The sequence below is a fragment of the Crocodylus siamensis genome, chromosome 3 (assembly GCF_052110815.1).
Source record: "Crocodylus siamensis isolate JL-2025a chromosome 3, ASM5211081v1, whole genome shotgun sequence".
NCBI lineage: Eukaryota > Metazoa > Chordata > Crocodylia > Crocodylidae > Crocodylus > Crocodylus siamensis.
Genome location: NC_143397.1, coordinates 194,285,446 through 194,301,087, shown reverse-complemented (window position 1 = coordinate 194,301,087; position 15,642 = coordinate 194,285,446). Strand labels below are relative to the sequence as shown.

The following is a 15,642-nucleotide window of genomic DNA, read 5'->3' as shown; positions in this document are numbered from 1 at the left end:
CTGGAGCTGGGAAGTCGGGTGGTAGGGGGTGAGGCTGGGTGGAAAAGGCAACTCCTCAGGCTCCTGTAGGTAGACTCCTTGGGCTCCTGTAGGCAGGCTCTATTTCCCCACCCCCCCAACAGGTGAAAGGCTTGGGTTGTGGTGGGGGGCACTCTAACTCATGGCACTTTACATAAAGCACCATGAGTTAGAGTGGGGGCCTGCATGTCTGTCAGCGGCCCTTGATCGTTCACTTGTGGTTGCAGACACTCTGATTTATAGGATAGCCAGGCTTGAGTAGGTGCTAGCAAAGGTGTACGTATTAAATGCATGCTGTTTCAGAATTAAATAGCAAACACACTTAATACATTTTAGTGGTGCTTTTAGCATTATAAATCAATTGGATTTGGCAAATGGCGTGTACTTTTTGCATGATTTAAATAGCTGTCTATGTTACTTGTAGGAGTCTTAGGTTTCTTGCACTGTATGAGAAAGTGTAAGAGGGTTGCTCTAATTTAGGCTGAACTATGTGTATAATAATTTGCATGAGAAGTTTTCCTATATACCTGTGTTTATTTAAAATACCTTATTTACATTATATTTGTGCTGGACTTAATAAATAGTTATGAAGGGGAAAGAACATTAGATTTTTTTTTTCAGTTTTGTTTCTCAGTGGTGGTGTGATTTCCAGTCTGTTTCTTTGGAGTGGAACAGTTTCCTGAGCTGCTTTTGAACAATCATTGGTTAAAGATTCTTCCCCATCTGCGTACCCATGTTACTTTGGAAGGAGATTAGTTTTGTGGAGAGAAGTTAAGGTAGTTCTGGGAATTCCTTTATCATGACAGGTGTAACTTATTGCTCTCATTAGCTGAAGGTAGAGAATTGGTTCCATTTGAACTTCAGAGACACGAACATATTTTGCGTTCAGCAATGCCTATTGCATAAGCAACCTTAAAAGTATTTTTTGTGTTCTACAGCAGTTTAGTAAGACCCTGAGAAATTCCTCAAGATTTAACCTTGTTCTTGAAGTTCTAGTGAGTGTCACCCTTGTAATACCTGCAGATGGATTGGTGAGAGAGTCTTCTTTGTGGCTCTTTGGAGTCATTTGGAGCGATTACCTCTATAGCCTGGTCACACATTCTTTGTTAGAAATTAGACTTTCAAGGCTTTAGACATGTTTTGTGTTGTCCTTCAGTAACTCACTTTTTAATGGGGCAGATCTAAACATAACATTCTCAGGGGAAAAATCCAGCATAACAGCCAGCTATCTAAATGAGGAATGCCAGTCGGACTAGGAAAGAAAGAAGACTTCATTTAGAATCACTGCAAGTACACCTTCTTAGAAGACTGCAATATAATCAAGTTTCTGGAACTTAAAGGTTACAGGAAAATCCTATCAATGTTGAGTTTTATGGTCATCATAGAGTATTTTGTTTTCATACAAAGTGAGGGAAATGAGGGCATGAGGGGAAACTGTGGCTGCATCCAGATAAGCGCGATTGTGTGGTCTGCAGCGCCACATACCACATGCTCAGTTGTTCTCCATGTTGTAAGAGAGCAGCGCAGAGGGTTTTTTTGGCCCCTGGATGTCCAGGGGCTAGAAAACCCATGGGGAAAAAGAAGCAGAATGGTGCATGCAGCAGCAGCGTGCACTGCTCAGAGCTGGAGCCTGGCTGTCTGGAGCCATACTCCATGGCTGGCTAGAGCGATACAGCTGCAGAACCAGGAGGCCACCAGGACCCCAGATAAGGTTACTGGGGCTAGCCCAGTGTTGGCCCCAGCCTCTCTTACCTGACCTAGAGTAACTTGCCGCATGCCAGAGTGCACATGGCATGGGTGGTCCCCAGGTAAAACTAGCGGTGGCACAAGGTACGCCACTGCTAGTTGTCCTCAAGGAAACACATGCCCACGCACATCTGGACACTGCCCATGTTAGTAAATCTGAACCATCACAGTAGAATAAAGAGCAATATTCTAATTTTGTAAGCCAACACAATCCTTTCCATCTCGGTCGCATCCATTGACAAACTTATTTGCAGCTCAGCTGTGTAGGGAAGCCTCATGATTCTTCTGTTAGTATTGTGTTTTCAGGTATAGAAAAATCATATGGGAATATTCTCTTTTTTTTTCCTTGAAGAGACAGTTGTAGAAGAGGGTATACTTTCCCTTATTTATTCATTTAGGATAACAAATGTATATAAAAATGTAACCATGAGAAAAAAACACACTTTTACAGTATATAGCTCACTAGTTAGTGAAGTCCATGGTTTCCTAGACTGGTATTTTGATTTCTCCTGATGTGCTAGCTTTATTTTGTCAAGGACTACTGACTCTCATCATGGTCTTATTGACTGAAACTCACCTAGAAGTTATGTAGAAGTAAAGCAGCAAAATACTCTAACATAGTTTTCCCCAAAATAAAACATTTCTGCCTAAAAATGGAGAACAACTCCTGTTGCTTTACCCTACAGAAGTATCTGGTTGACTTTACTTTCTGGTGCTCTAGTAAAAGCTCCAATTCTTTTATTTTTTTATTTTTTTTTTAGTCCAAGAAAATTTTAATTAGAACAACTCTTAGATTATTTTTATAAAGATTGTAAGTCTGTGTTTCTTGACAGTTCAGGTTTTTGTGCTTCATAGAGGCGCACTTAAGAGTTTTGTGCCTTGGGCAAAACTCCCATATGGTTTGGCTTGGAGGGGGTTCCAAGCACTGGAGAGTGCAGGGTGGGAGGTTAGGAGAAGGGAACTCTTACCTGCTTTGGGGTCTCAGACCCCTTCTCTTCTCCCTCTGCTCCTGTGTCCCCACACTTGGCTACTGCTGGTAGGTAGAGCAGGGCTTCTATTGCAAAGACTCGTGACGGGGTACTATTCTAGTGCCCCTTCAAAGTCAGTGGCTGGGGCTGGTGCCTGTTTGGCTCTTGCCCCATCAGTTAAGCTACTGCTTTGACAGAATTAGGATATCAAACTAAGAATGCATGCTGTTGCTTCCTCATGTGCCCTGTTTTATAGAAGGAGTTACCCAAAATATGCCTCTTTCTTGACAGTACAATATCAGAGAATTCTAGCTTGTTTTCCAAAAGCTTTTAGGATTACTTTCTTCGGTCCTTCTGTATCTCCCTCCCTTTATAATCGCCTTTTTTTTTTCTTTCACTGTTTCTTTACCTCTAAAAATTTTACCAAGAAGGGTCACTGAGATGGGAATTCCTCTGTATCATCTGTATTTCTCTGGTGAGGCCTTCCATAGATTGAATCCAGACTACAACATTGAATCCAGACTACAACACTAAAATAACTATAGGGTTTTTTTGTTTTACTTAAGTGGGTCAGTGTTTTGCTTCTTCGTTTAAGACCTCTGAAGCAAATTGGAATGGTAGCTACATGAAGTTAAGGCTATAAAATGTGTTTTCTCGTAGAATTAAATTATAAAGGAAATTGGAGGGGGACATAAGAATACCTCACTGCCTAGTGAAAATAAATGGGTTAATAAACGGTCAGAACAATGGATACCCATTATAAATTAAAATTACAAGCAATTAAGGACATTTTATGTTTCAGCTGCCTGTCTGAGAAACTTCTTGACATGCACAACTCTGTTTAAAACAAACAGTGTTCTGATCTCTTACCTCTAAATTTGACTACCTTAAAAAATTGAATTTGATTGTTCTAATTAAAAGAAGACTTTTAAGATGCAGAACCTACTTTAACAATAAATGCTGCAAACGGCAAGCTAAGCATAAAGGTTCAATCTGTTTCCAGGAAGGAAGTAGTGAAAGAGGAGCCCAATCTACTATCCTATCTAAAATACTTACAGGTTTCACATGTCCAAATTTTAATTTACTTCTTTGCAGGTTGAAACTTTCTTAACCTTTCTACTTCTAATTAGCATTCCTGTAAAAACTGCTGTCTGTGATGCGAGATATCTTTCATAGATCCTTCTTTTACAGTTTCCTCTTTCCACCTAACTGCTCTCCTTTTTTTCTCTTTCTCTCTTTCCTCTATTCTTGTGTAGGCCTGACCAAAGATGGCAGTAATGAAAATATTGATTCCCTTGAGGAAGTCCTTAATATTTTAGCAGAGGAAAGTTCTGATTGGTTTTATGGCTTCCTCTCATTTCTCTATGATGTATTGACTCCTTTTGAAATACTAGAAGAAGAAGAGAGCGAAGCTGCAGATGATGTTGATGGTACGTCACAGAATGAAGGGGTTCAGGGAAAAAAGACTTGTGTTATTTTGGATTTACAGAACCAGTGACTAAGGGACTAATTTTACTAGCTTTTGAAAATGTCCATGCAAATGTCAGTCTTGATATGACAGGGCTTTATAGTAGTGGGGAAAACACCCAGAATGGACACAATAAATATCAACTAAAACCAGCTAGTTTCACTAGTTGAAAAGCCTTTCAGTAAGTTGTTTTCACAGGGAAATTAATGGTACACAATTGTGTAATTATGTCTAGACTAAAAATGTGTCTGCAGTTGTTTAGTTGGTTTCTGAATGGCTTTGCTTCAAATTGTGCATTTCGTGCACTAAACTTGGCAAACTAACTGTAGTAAACTATACTGTTAACCCTATAAATGTTTATCTTTCTAACAAGCATTAATTGAGGTATTTTGTAATGGGCTTGATTACAAAATATTCTGGCATGATAGCATTATGTAAATATATATTTGTGTGTTAACCCTTAATATAGTTATTATACAAAAAATTATCTTGTGGAATAATATACGAATAATTTTAGTTTTTGAGAATTAATTTTGTGATTTTTCTGATTCCCAGATGCATTCTTTTTACTAGCTTAATTTGAAGCACTGTATTAATAATGGTGCTTGCAAAATATACAAAAAACATTGTTTTTAGATCAGTTAACATACTTATTGTATTCAGGAACTAGCATGTCAATGTTTTTTCCCACTGATTGTCTTATTTGAAAAAAAAATTCAGTCTTATTTTTTATATAGAAAAATACTACACCCTAAGGGCTGTTCTGATTTATTTTCAAAAGTTTTTTTTTAAGTGGGCCTTCTATGAAAGTGGGAAATTGTGAACATGTATTTCTTATGTAATGCTGAATATATTAAAGATTAATCCATACAAAATAGGATTTAATGTCTTTTTTCTGTTACTAAATTGAACAAGCTGACACACATTTCACAAGGGTTAATCCTTTGTGTAAAATTCTCTAACACATTTGGCATATGTGAATTTTTTCTTATGATGAAGTTAGTTGCATAGAGAAGCTAATTTCTATTGGTGGTAGTCAGTTTGTATGTTGACTTATTTTAATGTGCAAATGACAGTTCTTTTGGTATTTTAAGATTGAAAATAGCACAAACACTTTGTTCATATCTTCTTTTTTTAGTCATGTTTAATTTTGTAATAATATCCATTATAAAGTTTACATTCCAGGGTTTTAACTTTATTATATTACATGTGATCCTTCATGTACTTAATTTTAAATCAATTTTGACTTATATTGGCATGGCTTGGCAGTTTTTAAAGCTACATAAATACTATTGTAACCCAGACAACATTTGTACCTGATTCAAAATCAAACTTTGTTGGACCTAAGATATGTGTATTTGGGTTACTTTTTCTCCAAAAAACTTAAAAATTGTGAAAAAGGTATAGAAAGTTTGTTGCAGAAACTTTACTACTCAAGATTTTTTTTTTGCAGGGTTGAGACCCATACACATCAGACATGCTGTAGGAATTCTTGTTACCATTTCTGTGTAGTCAAGAAAGTATTAACATAATGCCGCATGAGAGAACCATCTAATCCTATAGAGCATGGTAGCATGAGCATTTTGTAAAGATATTTTTAAAGAGCTAGTTTTACTAGACTAACTAGATTATATTAATTTTCTAATCCTAGGAGAGCATGTAGTTTGCACCTGTGGGTTTCCTCTTACTTAAGTTTCAGTAAACATTTAATAGAATATTTGGCAAACAAAATTAAGATTAACTTTAATTTGGGCACCTTTTAATAGAGTGCAGCATGGTCATTGATACAAAAGTTTAGTGCCTTTAATTTGATTTACTTTTGTGTCCTAATCTCTTTTTTTGAAAAATGGGAACAGCAAGTTTCTTTGTGCAGCATTTTGAGGTCTATGGAAAAAAAAGTGTTATATAGTTAGTACCAAAAAGCTATGTAACATTGAGGATCTGTATAGTCGCTGTTCTGATTGTGACATAGTTCTTAATGGTCCAAAAAAGGATCAATAGCATAGTAGTGTGCATAATCCTAAAGTATAAAATGAAAACATATGCATAATACATAGAGATAGAAATAACAAATAGATTCAAGTTGGGGAATGCAAGTTAATTGATTGGGGAAAAGATCCAGGAAAACAGATAGCATTTGAAGTATGAGACGTGCTAGAGTGAACCTGTTTCAGACTGAGTCTAGTCCTATATATGAGGATTTCCTGCACTGATGAAGGGGTGATAGAATATCTCTTCATGACTTAGTGAACACTGATTTGAAATACTATATTCCATCCTCAGTGCTTCAGTAAAAGGAAAACGTTGAAAGAAAAAAACATTGTTTAGAATCTAGGGCTAGGGTCAGAAATTGTGCATAAACTGGTATAAGTGATCATAAAGTAGTTCAAATCTGTAACACAACGGAAGTTCAGTGCACATAAAACACTTTCAAAATGGTTAAAATCCGGTTTAGGATAAACCTGAATGGATGTAGTATCAGATTTAACTGATTTAGGTTAAATCAGGTTTTTGAACGTCTGTCCCAGATCCCTTCTAGATTCAAATTAATTCACATTCCCCCAGCTTCCCAGGAAGCTTTGCACCTCCCCTGCATGTTGGGTGGGTTAGTCTTGGCCCAGGTTGTCTCTACTAGACCAAAAGGGGGCGTGCTCTAGTGCACCCTGGCTTCTGGCTCGGGCTACTTCAGGCATGTGGCTGCATTTCTGGAATCAAAGGTGAATCTGTTCACTGGCTCATTGGTTAAATCTATGGAAATTAGACTAACCTGTGAAGATTGAATCAGTTCAGCCTCTGGCTTTTTGACTGTCTCTATTTAGCTTAGATGGCTAAGTTTATTATGAATGGCTGAAATAGACCATAGGTAGCCTGAAATAATGGATAAACTGTGAGGGAAGGTATAGAATAACTCTTTAGAATAACTAGAAAGGTATAAGCACTAAGAAGATATTTACAAAGGGTAGTCCAGTGGAGTTTAGTCAAAAGTAGGAACATGAAATGTTATTACATAAAATTCCAATTTCAGTATCAATGTTTTCTAAAAATTGCTTAAGTATGTGCAGAGTTATTCAAAGAAAGTTGTAGAAGTGAAGACATTTAGAACAAAATAAGACAAAATGGTAGACAATATCTTAGAAAATAAAGGATATGCCTAGATTATCTGACCTCCTAGAATTTTTCCTTTTCTAGAATAGGTTTTACAGAAGTGCATGCCATTGGCCTCTGTCCCTGCTGAAGTTTCCCTTTGAAAAAAGTGGGAACAGTGTTAAGTTTTATGGTGAACAGTTTTAAAAAATCTTATACCTAAAATGTAGGGTGTAACTCAGTTTAATTGCACTGAATTTTGTTAATAGTTTTCTGACAGTACAAGAGAATTAGGTATTGGGTGTCCTAGTATGATTTAGTGAGATTAACTATGCTTTTCACATTCATTGTTTTTAAAAGGTACCTAAATTACCCCAAAAAGTTTAATATGAAAGAGCTGGCTGATAAGCAAGAAACAAACTCAGTTATGTCATATTTTAGGAGTCATGATCTTGCTTGTACTTAAGTAAAGTATGCTTCAAAGCATGTATTCAGAATAAAGGAGTAAAAGGAAACTTCAAGTCTAAATTTTCAGTCCCCATTGTAGCTTAATTCAGTTTTAAAAAATATTGGGTAAACTAGTGTTATTTTGAACTAAATAAATAGAAATATGCAAAATGTTGAGTATCTCAAGTGTAATGCGATGAAGTAAGAATATGTAGTTAGTGAGGTACATATAAAGCTCAATGATACAATTTTTTAAATTTGTTTTGTAATTAAAGGTTAACAGAAGCCTGTGTAGTAATCCTTCTAATCTGTACCATGTTAATTTCAAATGCAAGTTTGTGGCTAGATGTTTTCCATTATGCTACACTTCTGATGGCCTCCTTACTTCTTACAGGGTTATTTTTAGTAAAGTTTTTTACAGAGTTGCTTTTTTTTAAAACCACTAAAACATTTATTTGATAATATAATTAATGATTTCTTTGAGACCCACAGTGTGTCTGGGATGTGCCATCCTCTATGATCTACTTCCCTCTAATTTTTTTTTAAGATACACCATTACATGCACACTTCAAAAATTAAGTGCAGACACTTAGTTTAATGAGCTGGCTCTGGAACTCTTATTTCTTATGGGCTTTTTAACAGAAAGCTTAATTGTATGTAGGAAGTATAGAGAAATACACTGTAATTTCTTTATAGGAAAAAGATTCATTTTCTCTCGCTTTCAATTTTTTTTGTTTACCCAAATGTCTGGTTAATGTAAAGTAGTAAAACAGTGGAATTATGAAAATGCCTAACATTTAATATACCTATTTAAAATTATTAAAATCCGCTTGTTGATCTCTTGGTACTAGGAACATACTTTTTTTTTTTGCATAAGCCTTTGCATGCTTTGTTTTGGTACTAATGTAAATGAATTATAGAAAATAATGCTGCTTTTATTTCCCTGTAAAAATTATAATGGTTGAAAATATATATATACACACACATATGGCTGAACCCCAGATTTCTGTGACCACCTTCAACAGTATTTAATGTGAAAATAATTAGGTAGCGTTATGTTTAGAATATCCAGTATCATATATATTTGAATTGAATACAGTGAATCAAAAATTATTTGTATATCTTGTGAGATTACTATTGGATCTTTTTTTTAGTTTTTCTATAAAGTAACTTTAAAAAAATTTTGCTCTTGAAAAATGTTTCAAGGGCAGTGAATGATAAGACATCATCTTTAGCTTCTGCAGTGTGTTAATTTTATATCATTTGTTAGTCTCCAGTGATTTGTTTTAGCAGAAATTAAAATCTGGTAATAGATCTTCATTTAGCTTAAAATTAGGTGAGAGAGAAAGAGAGAGGGGAAGGAGACACTGAAGGGCTGACGAACTTTCTTTGTGGTCCACTGTACTGAAATGGTAGATTAGAACAAATCCATAGTGTACACATTTTTAATTAAAAAAAAAAAAAAAGACTTGAGACTGAGGTTCAGATCAGTCTGCACTGATTTATTATCTTATTCCCTAGCCATCCATCAAGGCATCAGTTGAACTAAATAATGAACGTCAAGGTCCTGCTCCACTACTGTCTCACTTGAGTGTCAAGAATGGTTCCTCTTCCATGATAAGTTTAAAAAACAACCCCTTATTCTCAGAGAGTAGATCATCTTCTCTAGTAAAATGTATTTTTTCCCAAATATTCCTCAGTTCTAAAAGGTTTACCAGATTATAGCTCAGTAGCCTTTTGAACAGAAACCCTGATCAGAAGTGCTTTTCCTCTGACTCAGTTCTTCCTTCCCTACTTATATAGCAGGCAAGCTGAGAGTCTTGGCAGCAGTCTAATGTGAGTATGACTTGTCAGCAGTATCTTCAATCTTCTGTTGCACTAGCTATGCAAAAGAATTTGTAATTTACATTTGGGAGTATGGGAGGGATTTCTTCCTAGGCTCCAATTTGCTCAGCAACCCGAAGCATATTCTCAAACTTTTACCAGATAAAAAGAATCCAACTTAAGGTAAGTGGCCACTGACTTTCTCTAGGCAAACCGTTTTGGTTCAGCAGAAGACCGTTATTCAAATGTAGTGTATTGTAGCTGTAAAAATAAACATGTACATCAAAATAAAAAAGACTTAGTTTTCTCTCTCCTGTGGTGATTCTTTGGCATAGAGATGTATCTTGTCACTTGTTCCAGATTTGATGAATTCATAATAGGATGATCAGTTTTGTGCATTTGTTTTCCAGGTTCTATGATATGAACACCTTCTTCTGTTACTTCTCTGGTAGAAATAACCTTTTATATATAGATTTAAATATGGAACATTTCGGCAATGTTTTGGTGGTGGATTAGCATGAACTTTTTTTGTGTTTTTATCTAATAGAGTTTTGTGGGGCGTGGCAACATATTTCTGGATTTCTGTTCCTGGAAAACTTTGGAATTTGAAAATGTGGTCTTTGAAGTTGTTTTATTCTCCTACTCTTGTGTACCTTTGTGCAGAATTACAATAACAAATAACATTTAATATTGCTAAAGAATTTCAGATGACACCTTCTAAAATTTCATAGAATAACTGTAGTTTAGCATTAATATCTTAAACTCAGAATTTTGACTTGTGGGAAAACAGTAGATTTTTGGTCAGTAACTAGCCATTTTTAAATTTACATTATAGTTGTAAATTAAGCAGGGTGGGGAATAATCTCTGGATTCTATGCAAGGTTAAATCATACTGGCTTTTTTCAAGCAGACTTCCCTAGTTTCTTTAAAAACCTTTGATATTTTATGGCTTGTTGTACATTTGTTTTTTAAAAGTTAAAAAAAATACTGTTCTTCTTTAATCTGCTGCTGGTTTGGTAGACCAGCCTTAAATGCCTTAAAATACAACAGACAAAACTGAAGCAGCAACCTTTTTATATTTGTGCTGAGGTTGATTAGACTGATGTTTAGATGCAGTTTACAAGCATACTTGTCACTGTGACTTCCACTACAATTAAATTCAGTGAGAAATGTATACTTCATAAAATTTGCATTTTTTTGACAATTTCAAGTGGAAATCTCAGATATTTATATTGTTTTAATAGTTTTTTTAATCTTAAAATTGCAATAATGGCTGAGATTTCTTACTTGGGTTTTACTACATGAAGCTTTATTAATAAAAAGAAAATAAAGGGAAATCTTACTTGATTTTGTCATGTGAGTGGTATACATTTTGTGCACTTTTGTAAGATTAAAAGTATCAGTTAAGAACGTGTAAGCTAACTAACCTCAGGCATTATGAAAAAAGATATTTCATTTGACACAATGTGTTCTTTTGCATAATTTAGTTTGCAGCTTTATCTGAAGAATTGCACGTGTTTCTAGATCTTGGTAAATTTTGAGATGTATTCATTACATATGATGTGATACTAATTGCTGGGTGCATCTACATATGGGTTTTACTGTGGAGTAGACTAATTGGTTCCGCAGTAAAGTGTTACAGTCTACACGTGTGCCAGTATTAGGGTGCAGTAAATTAACTCTACCATAAGGTACAACTGTCAGGGAAAGTGCTATCTTATGGTAGAATCATTAAGTACAATCAAATGCATATGTAGACAGTGACCACCAGCCGCAAATTGCACCCCTTTAGCCCAACAAGGCAGTGGCCAGACCCCTGGCTCCTGCCAGCACCTCCACCTCTCACCTCTACCACCTGGAACCTGCTACCAGTCCACGGCTCCTCTGTTCCAGCTCAGATTGCTGCTGTCCTGGGTGCACATGTAGATGCTGTGGCCAGGCACAGTGTACTCTGGCTCAAATGGCTCCAAAGTTTATTGAGTTATGTTAATTCCACTTTTAGATGCACCCACTGACAATCAACAAATGCGAAGCTTTTCTTCATTGTTATAAACGCATGAAACTTGATCGTTCTACTTAGGTAGCAAGAGAAGATCCTCATGTAGTTGAAATATCGCTAATTGCTAATTAGTATGTTAGTTTATCATTATTCTAAGTGCTGTTGAATTATTTCTAGTTAGTGGGTAGCCTTTCCTGAAAAATACAGCTGTAATGCATTGAACCAAAGAGGCCTACCAGGTTTCACTGAAATAATAATTAAGCACGGTAGTTTTATTTTGTTTGCAACAATTATTTCACAGATTTCATAGACATTAGGGCTGGAAGCGACCTCGAGAGATCATCGAGTCCAGCCCCCTGCCCAAAGGGCAGGAAGTCAGCTGGGGTCATAGGATCCCAGCAAGATAAGCATCCAATTTACTCTTGAAGGATTTCACTGTAGGTGCTTGAACCACCTCCGCTGGCAGACTGTTCCAGACCTTGGGGGCTCGGACAGTAAAGAAATTCTTCCTTATGTCCAGCCTGAAACAGTCTTGCAGGAGTTTGTGACCGTTTGACCTCGTCATCCCTTGGGGCGCTCTGGTGAACAAACGTTCCCCCAGATCCTGGTGGTCACCCCTGATAAACTTATAGGTGGCCATCAGATGACCCCTGAGCCTACGCTTTTCCAGGCTAAAGAGTCCCATGGCTCTCAGCCTGTCATCGTAAGATCTGTTTTCCTTACCTCTGATCATGCGCGTGGCTCTCCTCTGGACTCTCTCAAGCTTCTCCACATCCTTTTTGAATTGTGGAGCCCAAAACTGGACACAGTACTCCAGCTGCGGCCTCACCAAGGCGGAGTACAAGGGGAGAATGATGTCCCGGGATTTGCTTGAGAAGCATCTATGGATGCAAGCCAGCGTTTTGGTCGCTTTACTAGCCACAGCATCGCATTGCAGGCTCATGTTCATCTTGTGGTCAATGATGACCCCCAAGTCTCTTTCTTCTGTAGTGCTATCCAACGTAGCACTGCCGAGCCTATAAGGGTGCTGCAGGTTTTTCCTCCCAAGGTGGAGAACCTTGCATTTTTCGGTGTTAAACACCATGAGGTTCTCGTCTGCCCATTTGCTGAGCTTGTCCAGGTCAGCCTGGGTCACCCGCCTATCTTCTGGCGTGGATGCTTTGCCCCAAAGTTTGGTGTCATCAGCGAACTTGGCCAGTCCACTCCTGACTCCAATGTCCACATCATTAATGAAGATGTTGAACGGGATGGGTCCCAGGACAGAGCCTTGAGGGACCCCACTGGTCACAGGGCACCACGATGAGTAACTGCCATCGATTACAACCCTCTGGTTCCGACCACGGAGCCAGTTTCTCAGCCAGCAGATTGTGGTGGAGCCAAGGCCACAACTGGGCAGTTTGGCCAAGAGGTGATCATGGGATACCAGATCAAAAGCTTTTTTGAAGTCAAGATATATGACATCAATCTCTTCTCCCTTGTCCAGGTGATAGGTCACCTGGTCATAGAAGGAAATGAGATTGGTCAAACAAGACCTACCCGCAAGAAACCCTTGCTGGCTATCCCTTAGAATGTTAGCCTGGTTCCAGTCCATCAAGGATGGCCTCCTTAATAAACTTTTCTAAGATCTTCCCCAGGATAGAAGTCAGGCTAATGGGCCTGTAGTTAGCCGGATCCACTCTCCTCCCTTTCTTGAAGATCGGCACCACATTGGCCTCCTTCCAGTCTTCTGGCACTACACCAGAGCGCCAGGAGTTTTCAAAGATCCGTGCCAGGGGCTGGGCTATGACGCTCGCCGGCTCCTTGAGTACCCTGGGGTGCAGATGGTCAGGGCCAGCTGACTTGAAGGTATCCAGCTTCTCAAAATGTTCCTTCACGAGGTCAGCATTTATGGAGGGTAGGGGATCCCCATCACCCGGATCTCCCTGTCCCATAGCAGGCATGGGCGTCCCATGGGACTGATGAAAGACTGCTGCAAAGTACCTATTTAATAGGTTGGCTTTTTCCTGGGCGTCAGTTGCCCCATCTGGTTTAGCAGGGGTCCAACATTGCCCTTGCTTTTCCTCCGGCTCCCCACATATCTGAAGAAGGACTTTTTGTTGTCCTTGATGCTTGAAGCTAGTTGGAGTTCAATTGCAGCCTTGGCTTTCCTGGTTTGCTCCCTGCAGGACTGGACCAGCACGGAGTAATCCTCCTTGGAGGTGAATCCCGTCCTCCATCCTTTGTAGGCTTTCCTTTTTAGGCGCAGGAGGTCCGCTAGTTCCCTGGAGAGCCAGGAGGGCTGCTCTGCCTTCTTGCTGCCTTTCCTCCATGTTGGAATAGATTTAGCTTGTGCATTGAGGATCGCTTCCTTGAGAAGCAACCACTCCTGTTGAACTCCCATCTCCCTGGGGTCATGGTCCCTGAGGGCCAGACCGACAAGCCTCTTGAGCTTCTCAAAGTCGGCTTTTGTAAAGTCAAGGACTTCTGTGTTGCTGACTGACTTGCCAGCTTTACGGCAGATGGTGAAGGTGATCAGCTCGTGGTCGCTGTCACCGAGCTTGCCATTGCTCACTAGGTTGCCGATTAGGTCATCCCCCGTAGCCAGTACCAGGTCGAGCAGCACTTTGCCTTTTGTTGGCCCATAGACTTCTTGAGTCAGGTAGAGGCCATCCATGCACGAGAGAAAGCTTTGCGACTGCTCGGATTTTGCTGAGTGATCTTCCCAGGAGATGTCCGGGTAATTGAAGTCACCCATGACAACCAAGGTCCTGGAGCAAGCGGCCTCAGTCAGTTCCCGGGGGAACTCCTGGTCAAGCTCAGGACTTTGAGTGGGAGTTCTGTAGTAGACTCCCACCGTTGTGTCCCTTGTGCCATATTCCCCACGAATTTTTACCCAGAGGGTCTCTAGCTGTGCATGCTGGTCGCCAACATCAGCTTGCAGGGACATGTAGCTTTCCTTCACATAGAGAGCTACACCCCCGCCCCTTTTGTCAACACGATCCCTCCTGTACAGGGTATAGCCCTCTATACCCGTGGTCCAGTCATGGGTGGAGCCCCACCAGGTCTCCGTTATCCCAATGATGTCATAATTCTTTGCACTGAGCAGGAGGACGAGCTCGTCCTGCTTGTTGCCCAGGCTCCTGGGATTAGTGTACAGGCAGGCAGGTGTGCCCTTGCCAGGGCTGAGGCAGGGGTGGGCTCCCTTAAGTGCCTTGGTCTGCTGGCTTTGCAAGGGTTGCTCAGCAGGCCAGCAGTGGTAGTCGTCCCCCCATCCCCCAGCGGGCTTAGTTTAAAGCCCGGTGGAGCAGGTCAGCCTGCCTGGCTGAGAAGAGCCTCCTCCCCAGAGGGGAGAGGTGGAGGCCATCTCTTCCCAGCAGCTCTCTGCCTCTCTCGCCAAAGAGTGGGCTGTGGTCATGGAAGCCAAAGGCTTCCCGATGACACCAGCTCCGCAGTCTTTGGTTCACTGCGTGGATCCTCCTCTCCCTCCTCAGCCCATAGCCCGAGACTGGGAGGAGCGACGAAAACACCACCTGAGCTCCCAGACTCCTAAGCCCCACTCCCAACTCCCTGTAGCGCCTCATGACCTGGCTGGGGGTGCTCTGAGCCGTGTCATTGGTGCCCACGTGAATAAGGAGCATGGGGTAGTGGTCTGTGGGCCGGAGGAGCTGCAGGATCCTCTCCACAATGTCTCGGATGCGGGCCCCCGGGAAGCAGCAGACTGCCTGGGCTAAGGGGTCGGGGCGGCAGATTGCCCCCTCAGTGCCCCGCAGGATGGAGTCTCCCACAACACACACCTTTCGCTTTGTCTTGGGGAGAGCGGGGGCAGTAGCTGCGGTCAAGCCTGGGTTGCCTGCGGGAGCTGGCAACTGAGCAGGGTCTGCTGGGGCTGCAAGAGGTGCGAACCTGTTGCTAAGCTCCGGCGAGGGAGGGGCCTTGGTGCGGCGGGCCTTCGGGCCCTTGACCACCTTGGTCTATGCCCCTGACTGGGCAGAGGGGGAGGTCCCAGAGTCCTCCTTAGTCCTGGAGGGAGACGGTGCTCTACCCTGCGTCTCCCGGGGGAGAAGGGCCTGGCAGTAGGAGTCTATCTCCTGCTCCCAGTCCCTGATGGC

At 40.4% G+C, this 15,642-nt stretch overlaps 1 protein-coding gene across 6 annotated transcripts in view; it reads left to right on the top strand.

The window, feature by feature from the left end:
• The window catches only part of ASPH (aspartate beta-hydroxylase), a 202,911-nt gene that overhangs the window by 47,844 nt on the left and 139,425 nt on the right, over window positions 1-15,642 (top strand). The window contains exon 5 of one of the 6 annotated variants that reach the window (XM_090040052.1): window positions 3,989-4,637. The exons of the other annotated variants lie outside the window; for them this stretch is intronic. Coding sequence (XP_089896178.1) covers window positions 3,989-4,230 — 242 coding nt within the window. The 3' untranslated portion in view covers window positions 4,231-4,637. Of the gene's footprint in view, window positions 1-3,988; window positions 4,638-15,642 lie in introns of those variants that run through there. 6 annotated transcript variants of the gene reach the window in all.